The 16,901-nt window shown below is 52.9% G+C and overlaps 5 protein-coding genes across 5 annotated transcripts in view; 1 reads left to right on the plus strand and 4 right to left on the minus strand.

The window, feature by feature from the left end:
* The window catches only part of Pmar_PMAR019675 (DNA topoisomerase 3-beta-1, putative), a gene marked incomplete at both ends in the record, with an annotated part of 4,020 nt that extends 1,215 nt beyond the window's left edge, over positions 1–2,805 (minus strand). The window contains 15 exons of the mRNA XM_002772778.1: positions 20–97; positions 153–237; positions 282–371; positions 420–555; positions 670–768; positions 813–925; positions 1,340–1,432; positions 1,482–1,615; positions 1,663–1,804; positions 1,859–1,978; positions 2,030–2,116; positions 2,185–2,295; positions 2,443–2,574; positions 2,619–2,675; positions 2,722–2,805. Coding sequence (XP_002772824.1) covers positions 20–97; positions 153–237; positions 282–371; positions 420–555; positions 670–768; positions 813–925; positions 1,340–1,432; positions 1,482–1,615; positions 1,663–1,804; positions 1,859–1,978; positions 2,030–2,116; positions 2,185–2,295; positions 2,443–2,574; positions 2,619–2,675; positions 2,722–2,805 — 1,561 coding nt within the window. The remainder of the gene's footprint in view (positions 1–19; positions 98–152; positions 238–281; positions 372–419; positions 556–669; positions 769–812; positions 926–1,339; positions 1,433–1,481; positions 1,616–1,662; positions 1,805–1,858; positions 1,979–2,029; positions 2,117–2,184; positions 2,296–2,442; positions 2,575–2,618; positions 2,676–2,721) is intronic.
* A 183-nt stretch (positions 2,806–2,988) lies between these two features.
* Pmar_PMAR019676 (Protein transport protein Sec61 subunit beta, putative) lies at positions 2,989–3,366 on the minus strand (the record flags this gene model as incomplete). The annotated part of the gene is made up of 2 exons (XM_002772779.1): positions 2,989–3,171; positions 3,223–3,366. The coding sequence occupies 2 exons, from the start codon at positions 3,364–3,366 to the stop codon at positions 2,989–2,991; spliced, it is 327 nt and encodes a 108-aa protein (XP_002772825.1).
* A 351-nt stretch (positions 3,367–3,717) lies between these two features.
* Pmar_PMAR019677 (ubiquitin-protein ligase, putative) lies at positions 3,718–6,654 on the minus strand (the record flags this gene model as incomplete). Its single annotated transcript, XM_002772780.1, has 1 exon — positions 3,718–6,654. One exon carries the CDS (start codon positions 6,652–6,654, stop codon positions 3,718–3,720), a length of 2,937 nt encoding a protein of 978 aa, XP_002772826.1.
* Positions 6,655–8,662: 2,008 nt separating this feature from the next.
* Positions 8,663–14,296, plus strand: Pmar_PMAR019678 (hypothetical protein; the record flags this gene model as incomplete). Its single annotated transcript, XM_002772781.1, has 16 exons — positions 8,663–11,230; positions 11,347–11,435; positions 11,488–11,584; positions 11,629–11,718; positions 11,761–11,894; positions 11,945–12,008; positions 12,053–12,196; positions 12,242–12,340; positions 12,382–12,519; positions 12,563–12,667; positions 12,715–12,774; positions 12,817–12,934; positions 12,976–13,116; positions 13,673–13,738; positions 13,786–14,168; positions 14,219–14,296. The coding sequence occupies 16 exons, from the start codon at positions 8,663–8,665 to the stop codon at positions 14,294–14,296; spliced, it is 4,374 nt and encodes a 1,457-aa protein (XP_002772827.1).
* A 507-nt stretch (positions 14,297–14,803) lies between these two features.
* Positions 14,804–16,216, minus strand: Pmar_PMAR019679 (translation elongation factor EF-1, subunit alpha,, putative; the record flags this gene model as incomplete). The annotated part of the gene is made up of 1 exon (XM_002772782.1): positions 14,804–16,216. The coding sequence occupies one exon, from the start codon at positions 16,214–16,216 to the stop codon at positions 14,804–14,806; it is 1,413 nt and encodes a 470-aa protein (XP_002772828.1).
* Positions 16,217–16,901: the final 685 nt, after the last annotated feature.

The following is a 16,901-nucleotide window of genomic DNA, read 5'->3' on the forward strand; positions in this document are numbered from 1 at the left end:
GTGAGAGAAACGTAGTTACGCTCACAGATGTTGTTGATATGGGTAGCCATCGACGCGTCAGTGCCAATGCCATTCTTCTCCATCAAGCCAAGAAGATCTAATGCGGCACAAAAATATGATATTCCGCGCACTGCGAAGAATTCATTTCTTACCCGACTCGGAAAGATACGGAGGAGGCTTCGTCTTGGCACTACTGATCGATTTGGACGCTATCTGTAGCTTCTCCCCAATTTTCAACTGAGGAAGAACCATACGAGTAACAAGCCGCCAATAGTCCCTACCGGAGGGACGTAGATATCCTGCATCTCCCCAGTGTATTGGACTCGGGTGAAGCCTGGGCTTTTCATGCGACGACCGCCCACGGAGAATTTCTGAATGGAAGCAGACCCTGACCGACGGCTGTTGCTGCTAGTGCTCACCTCGTCCCCAATGACGAAATGGACTTTAGTTCTAGTGAACTTGCAGTCATGACCGAGGCTGGCCAGGAAGTGACGAGTAAGCATGTCGAAGAGCCTCCAAGAGTCAGAGCTACCAAAGTCACCTTCTGTCGCCGACCTGAACACCACCAAACAAGTGAATCAAGTCGCCTCGCTGACACCATGGCCAACTACAAGCCAGGGGTGAGTGTACGTACTGAACCTTAGAGCGAAATCCAAAGAGTACTATTACCTCACTGGGGTGATGGGTGGATGGTCACCAGCGTCATAGCCCTCCTTAGGTCGATTAAGACCAGTTGTTAGCAGTTCTGTCGCGAACTCGCCCCAGTAGCTGAAGATGATACTGTGGACTCATCGAGGTCGGCTGGCACGTACGGATTCCGTGATTGGAAAGATACAGCCTCTCGCAGGTCGAAGGCAGGAGGATATTTCGTGGTCTCTGTACGAGGGTACGTGATGTAGCCCGACAGGTACAGGCGCTCGGCCACCTGATAGAGACCATTCCATGCCCTATCCATGTAGCGGTGACTGGTTTAATGGCAATAGAAGCTGGATGACAGGAGTGAGGCTCTCGAGGATCCGTCCATCATGCGAGAAGTGGAGACCATTTTCCTGTCTTACGGTACGAGTCGTACCGTACGACTCGTTAAAACATGCCCCTCTCTTTAACCAGTAGACATCGAAGGCCTCTCCAACAACTCCAGGTACTAACGATGTCCTCCTCACCGAACCGCTCCTACTACTATTACTACTACTATTACTACTATTACTACTACTATTACTACTACTATTACTACTACTATTACTACTACTACTACTACTACTACTACTACTACTACTACTACTACTACTACTATTACTACTACTACTACTACTACTACTACTACTACTACTACTACTACTTGCATGGCCTGCTGTGGTCCCATTCCCAGCTGCTGAGAGGCCAGCTTGAGCATCAACACAGTGTTCATAGCTCCCGGTCTAGACCTCCGTTCCTGCTCCCCGTCATCATCAATACCAACACTATCGCGATAGATGGACTACCTCCTTCTCACTAACATCCGTCACTGTCGCCCATTGATAAGCGTCGATCATCGACTTGAACGTAGTAGCTGCTTGCAGGTCGAAAAGCTGACCGCGAGACCATTCCAACCACAGAGGAGAAGCCAGCTGAGAGCCTGCCAGCGACAGGGTGACCACGTTTACAAGGGAGATCCCGAACGACCTTCAAGTTTGACATCAATGGTGTAGTAAGTCTCGGGTTGGAATGTCTGAATGTCGTTATGCCTCCGTACACAGAACCACAGAGTAGGCGTTTGGCAGGGTCCATACGAGACCAGAGAGGAATCAAGATCGCCGTATTTACCCTGAAAAAGGATTCCGTCAAAGCTGTCAGTTCCGAGCTGCTCGAGAAATCTCACCTGAAAGTATCTGGTCTGAAAACGAGTGAAAGCAACGCCCGTCTTGAGGTCGATTTCCTGGCGAGCATCCACTGACAGCGCCTCATTCTGATTGGGGTATCCGAGGTTACGGTAGGCATGCTGAACAAGCAAGGCACCTCATCCTCAGCCGCAGGGTATTCCAAGTACTACCTGAAGATCCTTAGCCACCAAACTGGAGAACTTGGCTCGCCATACATTCTTGCGGTCGGACAAGTTCGGAACGACATTCTGCATCACCTACGCACAGCGAAGAAGATACCGCTTATCCCAAGCGGCGGCGGCGACATGCACTGGTCTCCGCTTACCTCATAACAGATATTCTCGCCTTCTCTATCACAATCGAGCCAGAGTACTAGATGGTCGCAGCCCTTGGATTCTGAACGCAGATGCTGAGGCATCCTCTGCTTGGGGTTGGCCTGAATGATGACGTGTGACACGAGTAATGGCGTTATAACGACTCGATAAGACATACCACATTCAGTACGAATCTACTACAGTGGAAAACAGCTCCCCGACTGTTGTATAAGATCAGTCGTCTCCTCCCCTCGCCGCCCTTCTACTACCTCTTTCTGAACAGTCTTGGACTCGAACAGCTTGGCCGGATCCACTCTATCCCAGTTGTTGAGCTCAGGCGGGAAGTCTATGCTGTACACATGACCCGCTACAGACGTAATCTTCAACCACGCCGGACTCCCCTGTAAAGCGGCTGGGAGGACTCTACAGTAGCTACGATAACTACCTGGAATTCGCCGTTGAACTCATGCACTTGACCGACAGGTGACACTCCCCTTCGAGACTGAGGCATACAGTGTACCCGACCATCACGGAAAACTCACACGTACGTTGTATTTGCCTTTACATAGTGACTTCGCGAGAGCCTCCGCAATAGAGGGCTTTTCAGCTACCATTAAGACCTGCTGCACCATTATAAGCCTAGGCAAAAAGTCAACTGCGTAATGGAGTAACCCGTAGGGCATTGACCACTCACCAACGCAAGAGCTATATCGAAATTACTTTCCGAAATGTACCACCAACAATACTAAGCAACTCCGCCGTCATCGCCATACGGGAGCTACACTCCGTGAGACGGTATGAACAGACCGCTGTGTTCATTCAGTGGCTTCATCGGCGCCACCAGTGCTGCTAGCCACGACCGAACGGAACTTGGCCAAGATGTGAAGGCACACGACGCACCCCATGTAGGCAAGGGAGAGGACTAACACCGTAGTGGGCCCGACCTTGATACCCGGGGCATCGTCAGTGTAGAACTTCAGGATAGAATTGCCGGCGGCCTGAGAGGAAGAATATCTTCAGATCAACAAGATTCAGAATAGATTAGTTACTCTCCTTCCAGAAGCAGGGGCGGCCTTCTGACTGCTGCCAACGTTTCTCCTATGGAGATGGTTGGTGCGGGCTCCTCCCACGGTCTGAGCGGGAGCTGCAGTAGTGGGAGAAGTGTTCATGTTGGTCTCAGAGCCCTTAGTCATTTTAAAGAAAAATGTGTCCTACTAAGTTGATGGCTATAACGGCGGTGTCCGAGGAAAGGACCCAAGTCATTTCTCCCCAAGACACTATCAACGAGACGATAGCGCAGTCAGAAGTTGACCAAGGCGTGGTATGGAATACGAGACGTTTAATATGCATCTGGCATCCCAGGCAGGCACGCGGCACGTACTGATCAACAGACTCCAAACACGAAGAAAATCGATCGCACTGGCGTCCGCGAAATTCCATACCACTCCTTTCCCAAATCACAACTGACAGTACACCAACTCAAGGGCAATGAAGCTGCTTAGATAAAAAGCTCTACGTAAATCGAATAACTGACATAAATGCTACTATGCAAACTCGAATCCTTTGGAACCTAATCGTACTGCAGTCATCAGCTTCATACACAGAGTTTTCTCCTTGTCATAGGCCGGCAGAGTGAGCTGGTTAAAACAGGTAGAGGCTCGAGGGAGATCGGGGCAATTGGGGTCGCCTACTGTAGTTCTGATAATTCTAAAGCCTGGTGCAGAGTTACCCAGGGAACGTAATTCGGCAAAGCCACCGAGAGGAACACTTGTAAGCCCCGTAGCGAATAGCAACACCAAGCGGACTTCACCGTCACTAAGACCATGTAGCAGTTTCCAAAACCACAAGATTTGCGCTGACGAGGCATCGTAGCCTTCGTAGTGCGTATGAGCCTTCCAATCAGCCAAGTCAAGAGGCGTGTCACCTCCAGAGTGTAAGATAACAGCGAGCTCGTCGGAAGAGAACAGCCTGAGCTCATAGGACTTGAGGACGTCTCTCATCCCCCTCTTCAGCGCTGCGGCTGCTACCGGCCTGTGAACTTTCTCAGTCAACCGACACAGTATGTACTCCTCTTTGTTATCTTCACCACAAGACAAGCACAGCTCCTCCTCAAGGCCAGTGAGGTCGTTATCCTGTAGGTATTTCATACTGTTGTGGAAGGTAGGCGACCACACATTCAACCACTCCCACAGCTTCTCCATACTCGGCGGCTCAAACGGGTCTGCCTTCTTCAGAGCCTCTACCACAGACCTATGCAGGGGTAGTCTCATGCCAATGTGATGGAGAAGTGCCATGGCCAGCAGCCTCCCGATGCCCACGAAGACCTCAAGGTCGACGTCCCTCCTAGGCAGTAATAGCCGACCATCGTCGCTCCTCTCAAAGGCGAAATCAGGCAACTCGTCAAAGATGCAAGTCCACATCTCCCGCTCAGGTCCAAGACAAGACCCTCGTTCGTTGCACCAGCTCACACTGAGGTTGCCCCACCTCATCTGACTGCTATCAAAGGTAAGGACCCTCTTCACTGTCTCTTGGAGGAAGTAGGGCCCTCGGAGGCACTTGAACTTCATCACCGGCACGAACGATGGCCGGGCCTGGCTCACTGACAAGGTCAAAAGCCTCATCTTGTTCTCCATGTCGAGGGCAGCCGCGAAGGGCTCTACCGAGCGAGCCCTTAGAATAAAGGCCAGAGGCTGTCCAGGCAGCAGAAGTTCCAGGCGTGGTCGTAGGAAGTCGTTGAGCATCTTGAAGAAGGGTGGACGTTCGCACACAAACCGCATCAGCCGAGCCACTCGGGGTCTTGTTCGGTTAGGGTCTTTCTTGAGTAAATCCTTGATAACCGAGAGCTGCGGGAAGCCCGGCTGAGCCGTATCATGACGAAGAAGAACCTCCACTGCATCAGCACCGGCATCTTCCGACTCCACACATTGTAGGGCATAGAGGAGAGGCGGCCAACCCGAGGTGTCACACATATGGGCATCAGCCCCTAGCTCAATAAGCTGCGCCACGCCCAATGCCGATCCTTCCACAGCCGCCATATGCAATGGAGTAACTCCCGTGTCCTTGACCACACAGTTGAAGCCGCATACGCCGTACTTGACCAGATACCGTACAGCTGCCGGAGAGCCAGCAGCCAAGTGTAGCGCCGTATTGCCTTGGCCGTCAATCTCCTTATAGTCCGCAGGCCTCAACATGGTCAACTTCTCCACAGACCTCTCAGCAGCCGCGATCAGCACCGCAGAGCGCCTTTCGGCGAAGGCTCTTGACTTGAGCAGCCTCCGTCTGTCGCTGCCTTTTACACCAGCGAGTAAGGTGGCAGCAACGACAACATCAGGCCGGAATAGGGCCAGCTGCAGGGCGTTCGAGCGATATTCCTTGTCCATCTCGAATTGCAAATTAGGTGCGAATAAGTTGAGGAGGTCTCGGATGCCCTTCCCATCGAAGGTGGGATTCATAGCCGCCAAGTGAAGGGGAGTCAAGCCGTAGCGATCCCGTAGCCTGGCCGGGGTTATCGACACACATGCTCCACGGAGCTCCCAGAGTATGTTCCGGACAGTGTCAGCGCAATCTCGCAGGGCGAGCCCATGTAGGACACTACGACGATGTGGCCCATGAGGGGCTGTAAGAACAGGAGTAGTAAGGCCACCCCAGAAGTCCTTATCGTAGTCTACACGTGTGGCACAGACCTTCTCCAATGGCGATGTAGACCCATTCGTGTGTCGAAGCTTACCCCGACCGACGATGCACCTTGCTACCTCTGCCGCAGCCTCTTCTTCGCTAGGAGTAGATCTCACCTCTTGCCGGAACCATACAGGCCAGTGGCTCGGTATTGTTTCCCTCCAGTGAGGCGCCGCTTCCATGCTGATCGGCCCGTCCACCTGGATAGGTGTTGGCCTCATTTCCTCCCCCTCATCATCATCTGGTACGAAGAAGCTGTCCTCCGAATCGTCATCGCTATCATCGCCGCTGCCTTCGATCGAGCTCGTGTCGAAGTTGCTCGACTTGAGCCTCGGCAGGCCAGGAGCCCTCGAAGAGGGAGGTGGGGCCACACCATGGTAAGGATGGCTGCCGTCGTCGTGGTCAGATTCCTCCTCCACCCCTGGCGAAACGGCACTTCTCATTGCGAATAACTTCCTTGTCAGATCCGCCTCCACTGCTCTCAGCTTGCGGGTCTCCTCCTGTCGCTTCTCAGACGAGTCGCTCTCACCATCATCATCATCAGAACCCTCCTCTGTCTCTTCCTGGGCCTCCACAGACCCCTCCAGCTCCTCACAAGGGCTCTCCTCCTCCTGAGCCTGTACCCCACTCCTAAACCTACGCCGCTTACGTGCCCTTTCCTCCTCCCTCTTGGCAACACCCGCCTCGTCATCGCTATCCGACTGATCCCTAAAAGACTGCCCTAAACTCGCCTGCCGCTTCAGCCTTCTCTTGGCATATGGCGACTCCTGCGTGTGGCCCTCCTGATTGCCTTTGCCGTTCCTCATGGGCGTAGATGTCGCCCTCGTAGATGGTGTAGAAGCTCTCCTTCTAGTAGGCTTCGCAGGAGTCACCAGGGCTGCAGTGGCAAGAGGAGTGTCTCGCCTCTTTCGAGCAAGCCGTGCACTCTGTCGTTGAGGTGTTTCCTTGCCTGACATTTGGTAGGACCAAACTCATGCTGAAAACCTATACTTCTCACCCTTACCCACCCCATTCGGAATTTACCAAACTCGAACCCGCTCAAGATGAAGAAACGTCATTCAGTAGGGTAGTAGGACTTGGGCAATCTCACAAACTTCCTTGATGGGATCACCCGGTCGTCCACTCTCGAAACGTGGAACTGTATCGCTGCGAGCCTTTCGCACCTTCATTTATCCCCGTATCAGTTCCAACTGTCCAACTTGGCCCAGCAAGTGCTGCACAGTAAGGTCTGCGTGCCGACGAACTCCGCTAGGTGAGTCGACTCAATGACATCAGCCATTCGTCTGTGGAGTACCTCGTACACTCCCTTCCCCCATGGACAATGTTCACACAGCGCTCAATAGCTTGCATATCATATGCAGCGACATCGTAACCGTCGCTTCGCAATTTGAAGGATTCGCAATCGAGTTCCTGACAGTCTTCGATGAACCCCTGAGCCTCATGAATATGTGGGGGTATGTCGCCGCCACCGTCATCTCATAGCGGCACGTATTCAAAGGCAACCCCCCCAGGGGCCTCCATCAGAATCTGTTCATCCGGTAGATTCAAGTTGGCGCCTCCAGTCCGTCAAAACTACACCTGCGGGTCTGGTAGGTCTCCAGTGGGCAGACAGTGTCCAAGCGCATGACAAGGGCCCATATGTGGATACTGGTTTAAGGGTTAAAGGCATTCGTACAACTCGAGCTCCAATGCCCTCATACTCTGGAGCAAGTTACGGCGATGCCGTGCGGAACATCAGTTACTGTGTGTTTTTCCCTTGGAGTGAAATCTCGGAATCGCCTGCAGAGTGAGATAGGAGTTTGTTGGTGGTCGCCGTCGCCAAGTGAACAAGTTTCGTGCATCTGCAAGAAAGAAGAATGATAATGTGGGTCGGGGCACCAGTGGTACCGAAGACCATAGATGGTAGGTGGAGCACTGTCCGTACGTGGTGACCTCGGGGGTAGATAGGGCTCGAAGACCTCGATCACTCGTAGAGCATTCCTTTTGTGTAAGCGGCACTGACGGTAGCAGAACTCGTCATCGCTGATGGCATTGAAGGGATTGGTGCAATCAGCCTAAGGGCACTCGACGTGCTGGTCGACCTACTGTGGCTCGGCTAGGTGTACCTCATACAGCATATCAATGTGTTCGGTGAGATTGTTTATATCATCCATAGTGAACTTTAGTGCATGTAGGCGAACCTCCGACAGAAAGGTATGGAATGCACGTGAGTGGTTCATATTTACTCATAATATGAATCTCAATTTTCGCGTAAGATTTAAGATCTTACTCACTCTTATTCTTGAGGTTAGTTCTCTTCCATTCAAGGCTGAGGGACTAATGAAGAGTCCTAACCTCAAGATCCGCCAGATTCAAGGGGTTAGTAAAAGAGGCCCGATGTTGCCGCGTGGACTGCATAGTGGAGCAGACGGAGACTCGTCGTTTGTGACGGATTGTGGCGCTTTGAACGGGTCTGCCTTCTTCAGAGCCTCCACAACAGACCTATGCAGGGGTAGTCTCATGCCAACGTGATGGAGAAGTACCATAGCCAGCAGCCTCCCGATGCCCACGAAGACCCCTCCACCTTTGGAAGGCTCATCTTGCTCTTACTTAGCAGCGTCATTGCCAATGCTCAGTGATTGGTGCAGAGGCCTCTCAGAGGTTTACGAGGAATGCTAATCTCTTACTGTGGGCATTACTACATGTCCATTTCATCGAGTGTTTCCGATTCACGTGTCGTGTGAGTCTATCTAAAGCGTGGTATCGCGGGTCGTGCACGTTTTCAGTTTTCCCATCTGACAACAACCCTCCACAGAAGTATCGCAGCGACTCGCTATGTCAGCCCTCGACATCAGGCCAGCCATTCTTGATACCATAGCTCAAACGACGACTCTAGTGGACTACCCTGGGCGCACTGAGCGCTTCCTCCCCGGCACATCCCTGCTTCGATGCCGTATATCCCCCTCGAATCCACGCATACTGGTCGTGGTGGGAGTGCTGGCGGCCACTGACATGCCCAGCATCGTCATCTGGTCGGTCTCGACTGATGATCCCAGTAAATCCACCCACGAAATAGTCATTCCTCTCACTAGCCCAACGGTTACTAGTCTTGATATCTCTCCAGACTGCCGTTCGGTCATGGTTGTCGTTACCTCCCACGATCGATCCGATGAGTCAGCGATATTGGTATCCTCTGGGGTCACCCTACCGGCCTCGGGGAGCGTCCAACCCTCCCTTAGAACGCCAGGATCTTCCTCATGTGGCGGCTCATCTGTTGGGTCCAAGCTGACTCCACAGTCGACGGAGTCCCATCCCTGCCTTCAGTCAGAGGTGGTCGTCTGGGTCGAGCTTGCCGGTGGGTTGCCTGAGCCGCCAACCGCCATAGCATGGATAGAGTACAGTCCCGTGGTCGTGTCCTCGACCGAGGCCCTCCTGGAGGAAGAGGCCGTCACTTACGTCTGTATGGGGTTCCTTACTGGTGAGGTTACTCTCATCGATGCCGATGGCGCCGACGGTGGGAACGTTGAGTCGCAGTTCAATTGCCGTACGCCAGTGACCAACATCGAGGTCATCCCAACACAAGGGGCAGCTCCGGTCCTCCTGGTACACCTCAGCGCCTCTCCATGCTTCTTTCTGCTCATGACTGCTGTAGACAGTCTTACAGGTGCCCTCAGACTGGAGGCCCATGTCCTCCCTCTACCCTGTCCTGACCCGAGATCTGTCAGATTCTTCTCTGATGACGACACCTGGTACATATCTACCCTTTCTAACTGTGGTTCCTGCGTCTACATGTCCATCCTTCCCGAGGGCGACTCCACAGCTGCGGTCACACCAGTCGCTCGTATACCAACAGCAGGCAGGATCCCCATTGTTGACCACTCGCTGGTGAGCCCGAGTCACGACTGCAGCCAGCGGAGGAGCATTCTGGTAGCCAATCTCGGTGGAAGCATCGCCCTTATGACCGCGAGTGCTGCTGGTTGTGATAATATCATCTTGGCCGTCGTCCCCTACAGCCCTAGCCCGACGGTGAGGCTGCTCGCCCCGACAGCTGGCAAGTCCTTGATACTCTCAACCCTTTGCTTCGCCACAGTGTCCCCAGCCACCTTGTATCGACTGGAGTTCCAAAATCGGAATAGAATCCAGGCTGCTGTGGAGGCGTGTGTGGCCAAAGCTGCCATTGAATGTCTACCGAGGAGCTCCAAGGGTGGTGTCTCCAGGCAGTTCTTTGAGACGGGCTTCCCTCTTATGTGCCAGGCCCTCGGTGACTTGGTAGATCTAGACGATGTCTGCTTAGCGGCCGGCCTTAGGGTCATGGACACGCCAGACCATAGTCCGTACGAGAAGCTTTGCTGTTGTCTGCTGGTCTGGCGTCAACGGTATTCGACCAAACCAGTGCCCTTCCCAGTAGTAAGAGCACTGCTACTGCACGTTGTTGAGAAGTCTGGGGAGGAAGGCGTGACGTCGTCGGGTAGAGTGACGCCGGAGGATCTCGGCAACTACCGTTTGCTGGTTGATGGACAAGAGCCCGTCATCCCATTCGAATACTTTGTCGGGGTAGTCTCGGCGGACGGCCGGGCCCTAGAGAGACCGGGTCTGTTCAAGGAGCACTGGGGGCCAGGCTCAGACCTCGGATCGGGAGGGATGCTGATCCACCCAGTGCGTCGACTGTGGATCCTCGAACTAGCACTTAGTATGATGCTCGGCCGTCGGCTGTCCTCAGCATTTGTCCAGGAATGGCTTGACGAGACCAACTCTAGGCCAATGATCTACAGTTCCAGCCGGAGGGGATTCCAGTACCTTGTCGAGCTAGCTCTGCACAAATTCAGAGCAACATGGTCTGACGTGGCGGATCTTGCCAAGACCCTAAGCCCTCCGTTGGGAGGAGCTCTTGGTACAGTAGGTCGATTCGTTGGCCTGCCTTCTGGCTGCGACGTTGGTATTCCCGTTATACTCGCTATTCTAGCCAACAGTTGCAGTTTCGGAGTGTGGAAGTCCGCAGGGATGGACACACTGGAATTGGTGACACGTGTGGGTGACACCGTAAAGAAATGCTGGCTAGTGGATAGCTTGCCATGGTCTCGCCATTCGGATGCCCTTGTTGCCATACTACGGTTAATGCGGAGGGTATGGGAGCTGCTCGTGGCAATTCGAGAGGCCCATGTGGAGTCTCTCGAGATCAAGCCGGTGATGAGGACCCTTCCGACCAGCGACTCCGCGGTGGCCTTCAGAAGTATTGTCAAGGCAATGGAGGATCGCGTCGATGAAGCCTCTGCACCACACGGTCCAGTGTGGACGAGCTCAGACGACGGCCTCTATCGAATTGCCAGCCAGGCTCGATGGCTCATGTATGATGGGGGCTCGGTGGAGGACTTCACTCGAGTTGAAGTGGACGAGGACCTCGAGGTAATGAGGAAACTGACGATAATCCTGAGGCGGGATGGCAGACTTTGGAAGGAGTTACCATGGAGTCAAAAATTCAGACTTCGTTTGATTCGGCAGGTGGTAGTAGATGGTAATAGATCATCCCATGGAGCATGATGGTGTTTGTCATGAAAACAGACTCTCTTTGTTTCCTATGCATCCACGATTGGGTCTCAGACAGCAATTTGTAATGCAGCTCATCGGATCAGCAAGAGGGGCCCTGTATGAATAGCATTCAGAGTTTGTCTCCAATGGATTATGATGGTCGACGATGTTCTTATTGATGCCAACGGTCCACTACTAACGCCACTCTCGCCCATACCAGAGAACGACAAGGTAGTACTCCACAATAGGGGGGATGTAGGCAGCTGTTGTGCAAGGTAAAGCATAAGCTCTTCCTAGAGCAAGAACAGCGATACAGCTGGAACAGCCAGAGTCGACATTGGAGCGAGTTCGTCAGGGCGTGGCGGGTACTCTAATGGGGGCACCATCACTGCACTTGGGGTCCTCAGGAGCGGTGCCCCGAGCCCAAGAGCTCCGAGGCCTTCCGTCAATGGATGGACGATACTAAGAAGTGTTACCAAATCCTCTGTGCTGGATGGGAACGTCGGGAAAGCGAAGCCTCTGGCTTTGCTGTGGACATCTGGTGAGGAGGGGCCTCGATGGGCATCATCACTGATGCCTTTCCCATTGTAGTCTACCAGCCGAGCTCAGTGTCAGCTCTAGCAGACCCGCGAACATCGTCACGACTTCCACTGAGGTGCCCATGACATTTTGATGCTGTCGATGCTGCATGATGATCAGATCTCTCTACTCCGTATCTCAACTGACAGCCTCCCGGGTGGCTCGGCCTCGGATGCCTCTCCCATGCCAAGAGCGAGCGCGGCGAAATCGAGCGGATTGTATTCGTCACTCAGCGCGGAGTTCTTGGCCGATCTCGAGAGTCTAGTAGGAGCCCACGGCTGACAGCCTGAGGATGATGCCGGTATGCAGGCAGATTCCATCCACAGTGGATTCCGTCCATCCGACTGGCCCACCTCATCACCGTCTACAGAAGTCCCTGTAGCCTCACCGGACGGGGAGAACTACAGTGTAGGTCTGCGAGTGGGGGTCATCACAGCTCGATCGCTCAGTCTAACAGTAACTCGTCGAGTGACATTGGGAACACAGCAGTTCTGTTCTCACCCCCGAAGAGCTCATCTTCGCCAACTACTGCCGACTACCTCAGCTATCGCTCCAGCCTCGCCGTTGAAGAAGCTCCTCGACAGGCGGTGAGAGAGGTCACAGCCCGGGCTTTGTTCTTGGTGCCTACAGGGTGATAACCTACGGCGATTAACTACCAGCGAGCTGTCCATCTCGCCAAGTTCAACTGAGTCGCCCTCTCGAGGGAACGACACGGAAGCTGCTAATATCAGCGAAGTGAGTCCATCTGGTGTTCCCTAATCACTCAACCCTGCTGCTGACAGCTGGTCGCCGCTATGGAGAACCCAGCAGAGCATGAGAGGCACTCCATAACTCCCAGAAAGGTGAAGTGCTGTTGTTATCGCTACTATGAAGGTCTTGTACAGGGGGAGGGGGTTACGGACGTTGATGTACTCGGCGATGAGTCGCCCATCCTGCCCCAACGTACACCTGTGCTGGATGGCGATCTGGACGACTGCGAGTCGTTGGTCATTCTCGGAGCTAGTACGGGGCTTTCTGTGAGGAGTGCCCCACGGTGGGATCAGGTTTCGGTAGCGGCTCTGGCCCGCTGTCCTCGTCTTCTGGTCGCCGCAATGGGACTTTGGACTTCATTTTGCATCGCACTCCTCTCGAGTCGATCTCTGAGGAACTTGAAGAGGCCGAGCCTGATCCCATCGGTGTCACAAGTAAGTTGGTAGTGATGCATGAACCGAGACGAATGATGCTCAGGACAAGACTCCAACAGCTTTCCTTTGAATAGAGGCGCCACCATTACCCCGGACAGGGACGATAGCAGGAGTGGCCAAGACTATGATGTTTTGGTCGTTCGAGTCAACTCAGCGTTCTCCTCAGCGGCAAACTCTCCGCTACTACCCACCGAAGAGACTCGGTCCGATATGATAAACGCAGATGGCGACTCCATTCCATCAGTTCCTGGGCAGCGCCGCTCAGAACGAGAGCTCTTTCCGGCTCAAGACGATGAGTCGTCATTGCACTGTGACAGCAGAGCTCCTACAGCTACCTCCTCCCCTCTTCAAGACAGCTCTAGTGGCTCACAGTATGAGCACGCTGGAGGGTCGAGCATGGAAGACTCCAATGCGTACAAGGATTGCGATGAGGCCTCGCGCCTTGGTGAGGACTGTCATTCGAACGATCACCATCTTGAAGCGAGCATCATGGAGGAGATAGACCTGTCGTCCGGATACTATACCGATAACACGATGGACGAGAGGGAATCTTCAGTTAGCGACAAGACCGCTACCCGAGAGTCCGATGGTTCCCCTGGAGATGATTCAAATGATCCTAGTGGTGAGTATAAGCGTGGGCATCTCAACGATGGTCGTTCGTGCTTTCAGAAGTCGATGTCGTCAGCGCTAAGGAAGAGGAAGTCGCGAAGGAGCCGTTGGGTTTGCGGTGTTGGTTCACGAGAGAACGCTCGCCAAGTCCATCGTTGTCGCAGCCCGATGAGCCCCGGATGTTGAGCAGTCGGGGACCTATTCATCGGCGCTCGCGCTCAGCTGATCTGACTAATGCTCGATGTTTGCACACCACGTTCAATGGAGGAAACTTGAAGCACTCACAGTACAGCATGAGCTCTCGAAGATGCACTTCGATTCTTACGACTGAGGAAAGAGAACTCCTCAAAATACGTGAGGAGAAAGAATCAATGCGAAACCAGATGTTGCGGAACCGCCGTTTCGCTGCCAGGATTTACAGCGAGAATCGGCCAACTCCTAGTGTGAGTGTCCCGCGTGGTGGTCTTGGAGTACCATAACTGTTCCACATCAGGTAAGGGAACGACGTCCTATCCGTCCACTGACCAAACACGTAATTAAAGAGCAGCCGCTGAGGAAGTTCCGCTTCTGATGGTGGGGCGTGGCTTCACGGGAATTTGACACATGCTGGAATGAAGCCTTCGACATATTTACTTGGTTTCGATTAGTTTGTTTCTTGAGTTTCTTTCATGGTTGAAGATGAGTCGACCTATGAAAAGAAAGTATATCTTTGATTACGTCGAGTTGGGTAAGGGACTTGCACAGCCCTCATGAACAAGTATAGGTCGTTCCCGATTGATCCTGCTCGTGCGCGAATGACAACGGCTGCAAAGAAAAATGCACTCGTGACATAGGTTAAAAGGGCAGGGCAAGGAAGTTTTATTACCTCCATGCATCATGGAGTTTCAGCACAACGAATAATCGAGATAACAGTCGTATCATATTATAGCTGGTTATGTAGACCCAGCAGCTCCCCAAGCTCTCTGCGAATCTTTCAAACTCGCTCTGTTTCACAGTCATTAACGACTCAACGTTCACTTCATGTGTACACAATACTTGGTGAAGATAAGTTTATTCCAAACAGTAGAAACTCGAGAAATTATTTAACCTCCTTAGGGGTGGTAGCGACACACTTACCGAGCATGACAACACCGTTACCCTCCATAAGAGCAACACGAGAGAGACCCTCGCAGTGCTTGAAGGTATCGACAACAAGGTGCTGAAGAGGCTCGAAGACGACCTCGGCCATCTCGTTAGACTTCAAGGAGTGGGGATCCTCCATCTTCTTGCCACCGGTCTCCTTACCGACCTTCCAGTTGATCTTGGTAAGCTTGCAAGCGGAACGACCAGTACGGACGAAGGCGATGGGAGAGTAACCAACCTTCAATTCGCCGGGGACATCCAAGATCTGGACCTGGGCGGTGAAGCTACCGATGTGTTGGAGAGTCTTATCAGCCTTCGAGATCATGCAATCACCAACGCGGGGCATGTTATCCCTGTTGAGACCCTTAACATTGAGACCAACGTTATCACCGGGATAAGCTTCCTGCTCACGCTTGTGATGCATCTCAATGGTGAAGACCTTGCCGCTGCAGGGAGTAGCGGGGGTATGAGTAGGCATGAAAATGACATCCTCGTTGGGCTTGACAACACCCTGCTCAACACGGCCAGTGAGAACATCACCGACACCCTTGATCTTGTAGATACCGGAGAGGGGAACACGCATGGGGGCATCGACGACACGCTTAGGGACAGTAGCGAACTTCTCGAGAGCATCGTACAAAGTCTCGACATGAATCTTCTCGGTGTCCTTGACAGTACGCTGGACATCCATACCCTTCCACCAGGCCATCTTGTCGGACTTCTTGATAAGGTTATCACCGCACCAGCCAGAGATGGGGAGGATGGGGACGCACTTCTCAACGAAGTCCTTCTTCCAGCCCACACGGCCGAGCATGTTCTTCATCTCATCACGGATCTCGGTGTAACGAGCTTCCTTGTAACCAGCGACATCAGAATCCATCTTGTTGACACCAACAACCAACTGCTTAACGCCCAACAAGTTGATAAGACGGGCATGCTGACGGGTCTGACCCTGGATCTCACCAGCCTTGTGGTTACCACGGGCAATGGCGGTACCGAAGTTACCATCAGCGGGGACCATGAGGAGGGCGACATCAGCCTGAGAGGCACCGGTAATCATGTTCTTGATGAAATCCCTATGGCCGGGAGCATCAATGACAGTGTAGTGCCAAGTCTCAGTGAAGAACTCCTTGGTAGTGCAAGCGATGGTGACACCACGCTCACGCTCCTCCTTCTGACGATCCATATAAAAAGCGAAGGCGAAGGAGGACTTGCCAAGACGGTCGGCCTCAGCCTTGAGCTTCTCCATCTCTCTCTCAGAGACACCGCCGAGCTCGAACAACAAACGACCGGTGGTCGTCGACTTGCCGGAATCGACGTGACCGCAGATCACGATGGACATATGAGTCTTCTCTCCAGTAGCAGCCATGGTTGTGAAGTATCAGGAGAAGGTATACAATCAAAACTTAATACATAAACATGGAACGTCAACAGTACAAATCCTTACACAAAGCGTAAGATTCTCACTCTTACGAGAATCTTCCTAGAGAGACCATAGCGAAGCTAAAAATCCTCTGAAGCTAACACTGCCATGCTCCATTCATATGATGGACCGTGTTCACTCACGTAACCCCACAACTGAGCGCAATCACGACCGAGCGCAACACAACTGAGCGCAAAACTTCATGTAGAAAACTACAAGTGAGCGCGCGCTTTAGCGCGCGCCATAAGGATAGGAGCGCCTTTTGAGCGCATAAGCTTGCCGTTGGGTAATTTAACCGATTTTTTCCAGGTTCGTTTGCTTCGACCGGGAGAGCGATAGGCTGTATCGGGAAGTCGGGAGTTCGATCCCAAATCACGTGAATGTCTGTTACTTCTCTCGGCGCAATTCTGATTTTTGGCTCCCGTTTCGGGCCGTTTCTCAGGTATCCACTAGTGTGAAATTCTCTTCTGGCGAGATACGGTCATTGACAACGAAGGGCAGACTCCAATGTTTAACGAGACACTGATATCACACTACAGAGAAACCGAGAAGTTGAAGAAACGGGCAAGTGAGACACACACAATCACGTTGTAAAGTTGCCGGCCTTAGAGCGCCTTCGAATATTTTTCGT

Source organism: Perkinsus marinus, assembly GCF_000006405.1.
Source record: "Perkinsus marinus ATCC 50983 genomic scaffold scf_1104296960410, whole genome shotgun sequence".
In the NCBI taxonomy this organism is placed as follows: domain Eukaryota; phylum Perkinsozoa; order Perkinsida; family Perkinsidae; genus Perkinsus; species Perkinsus marinus.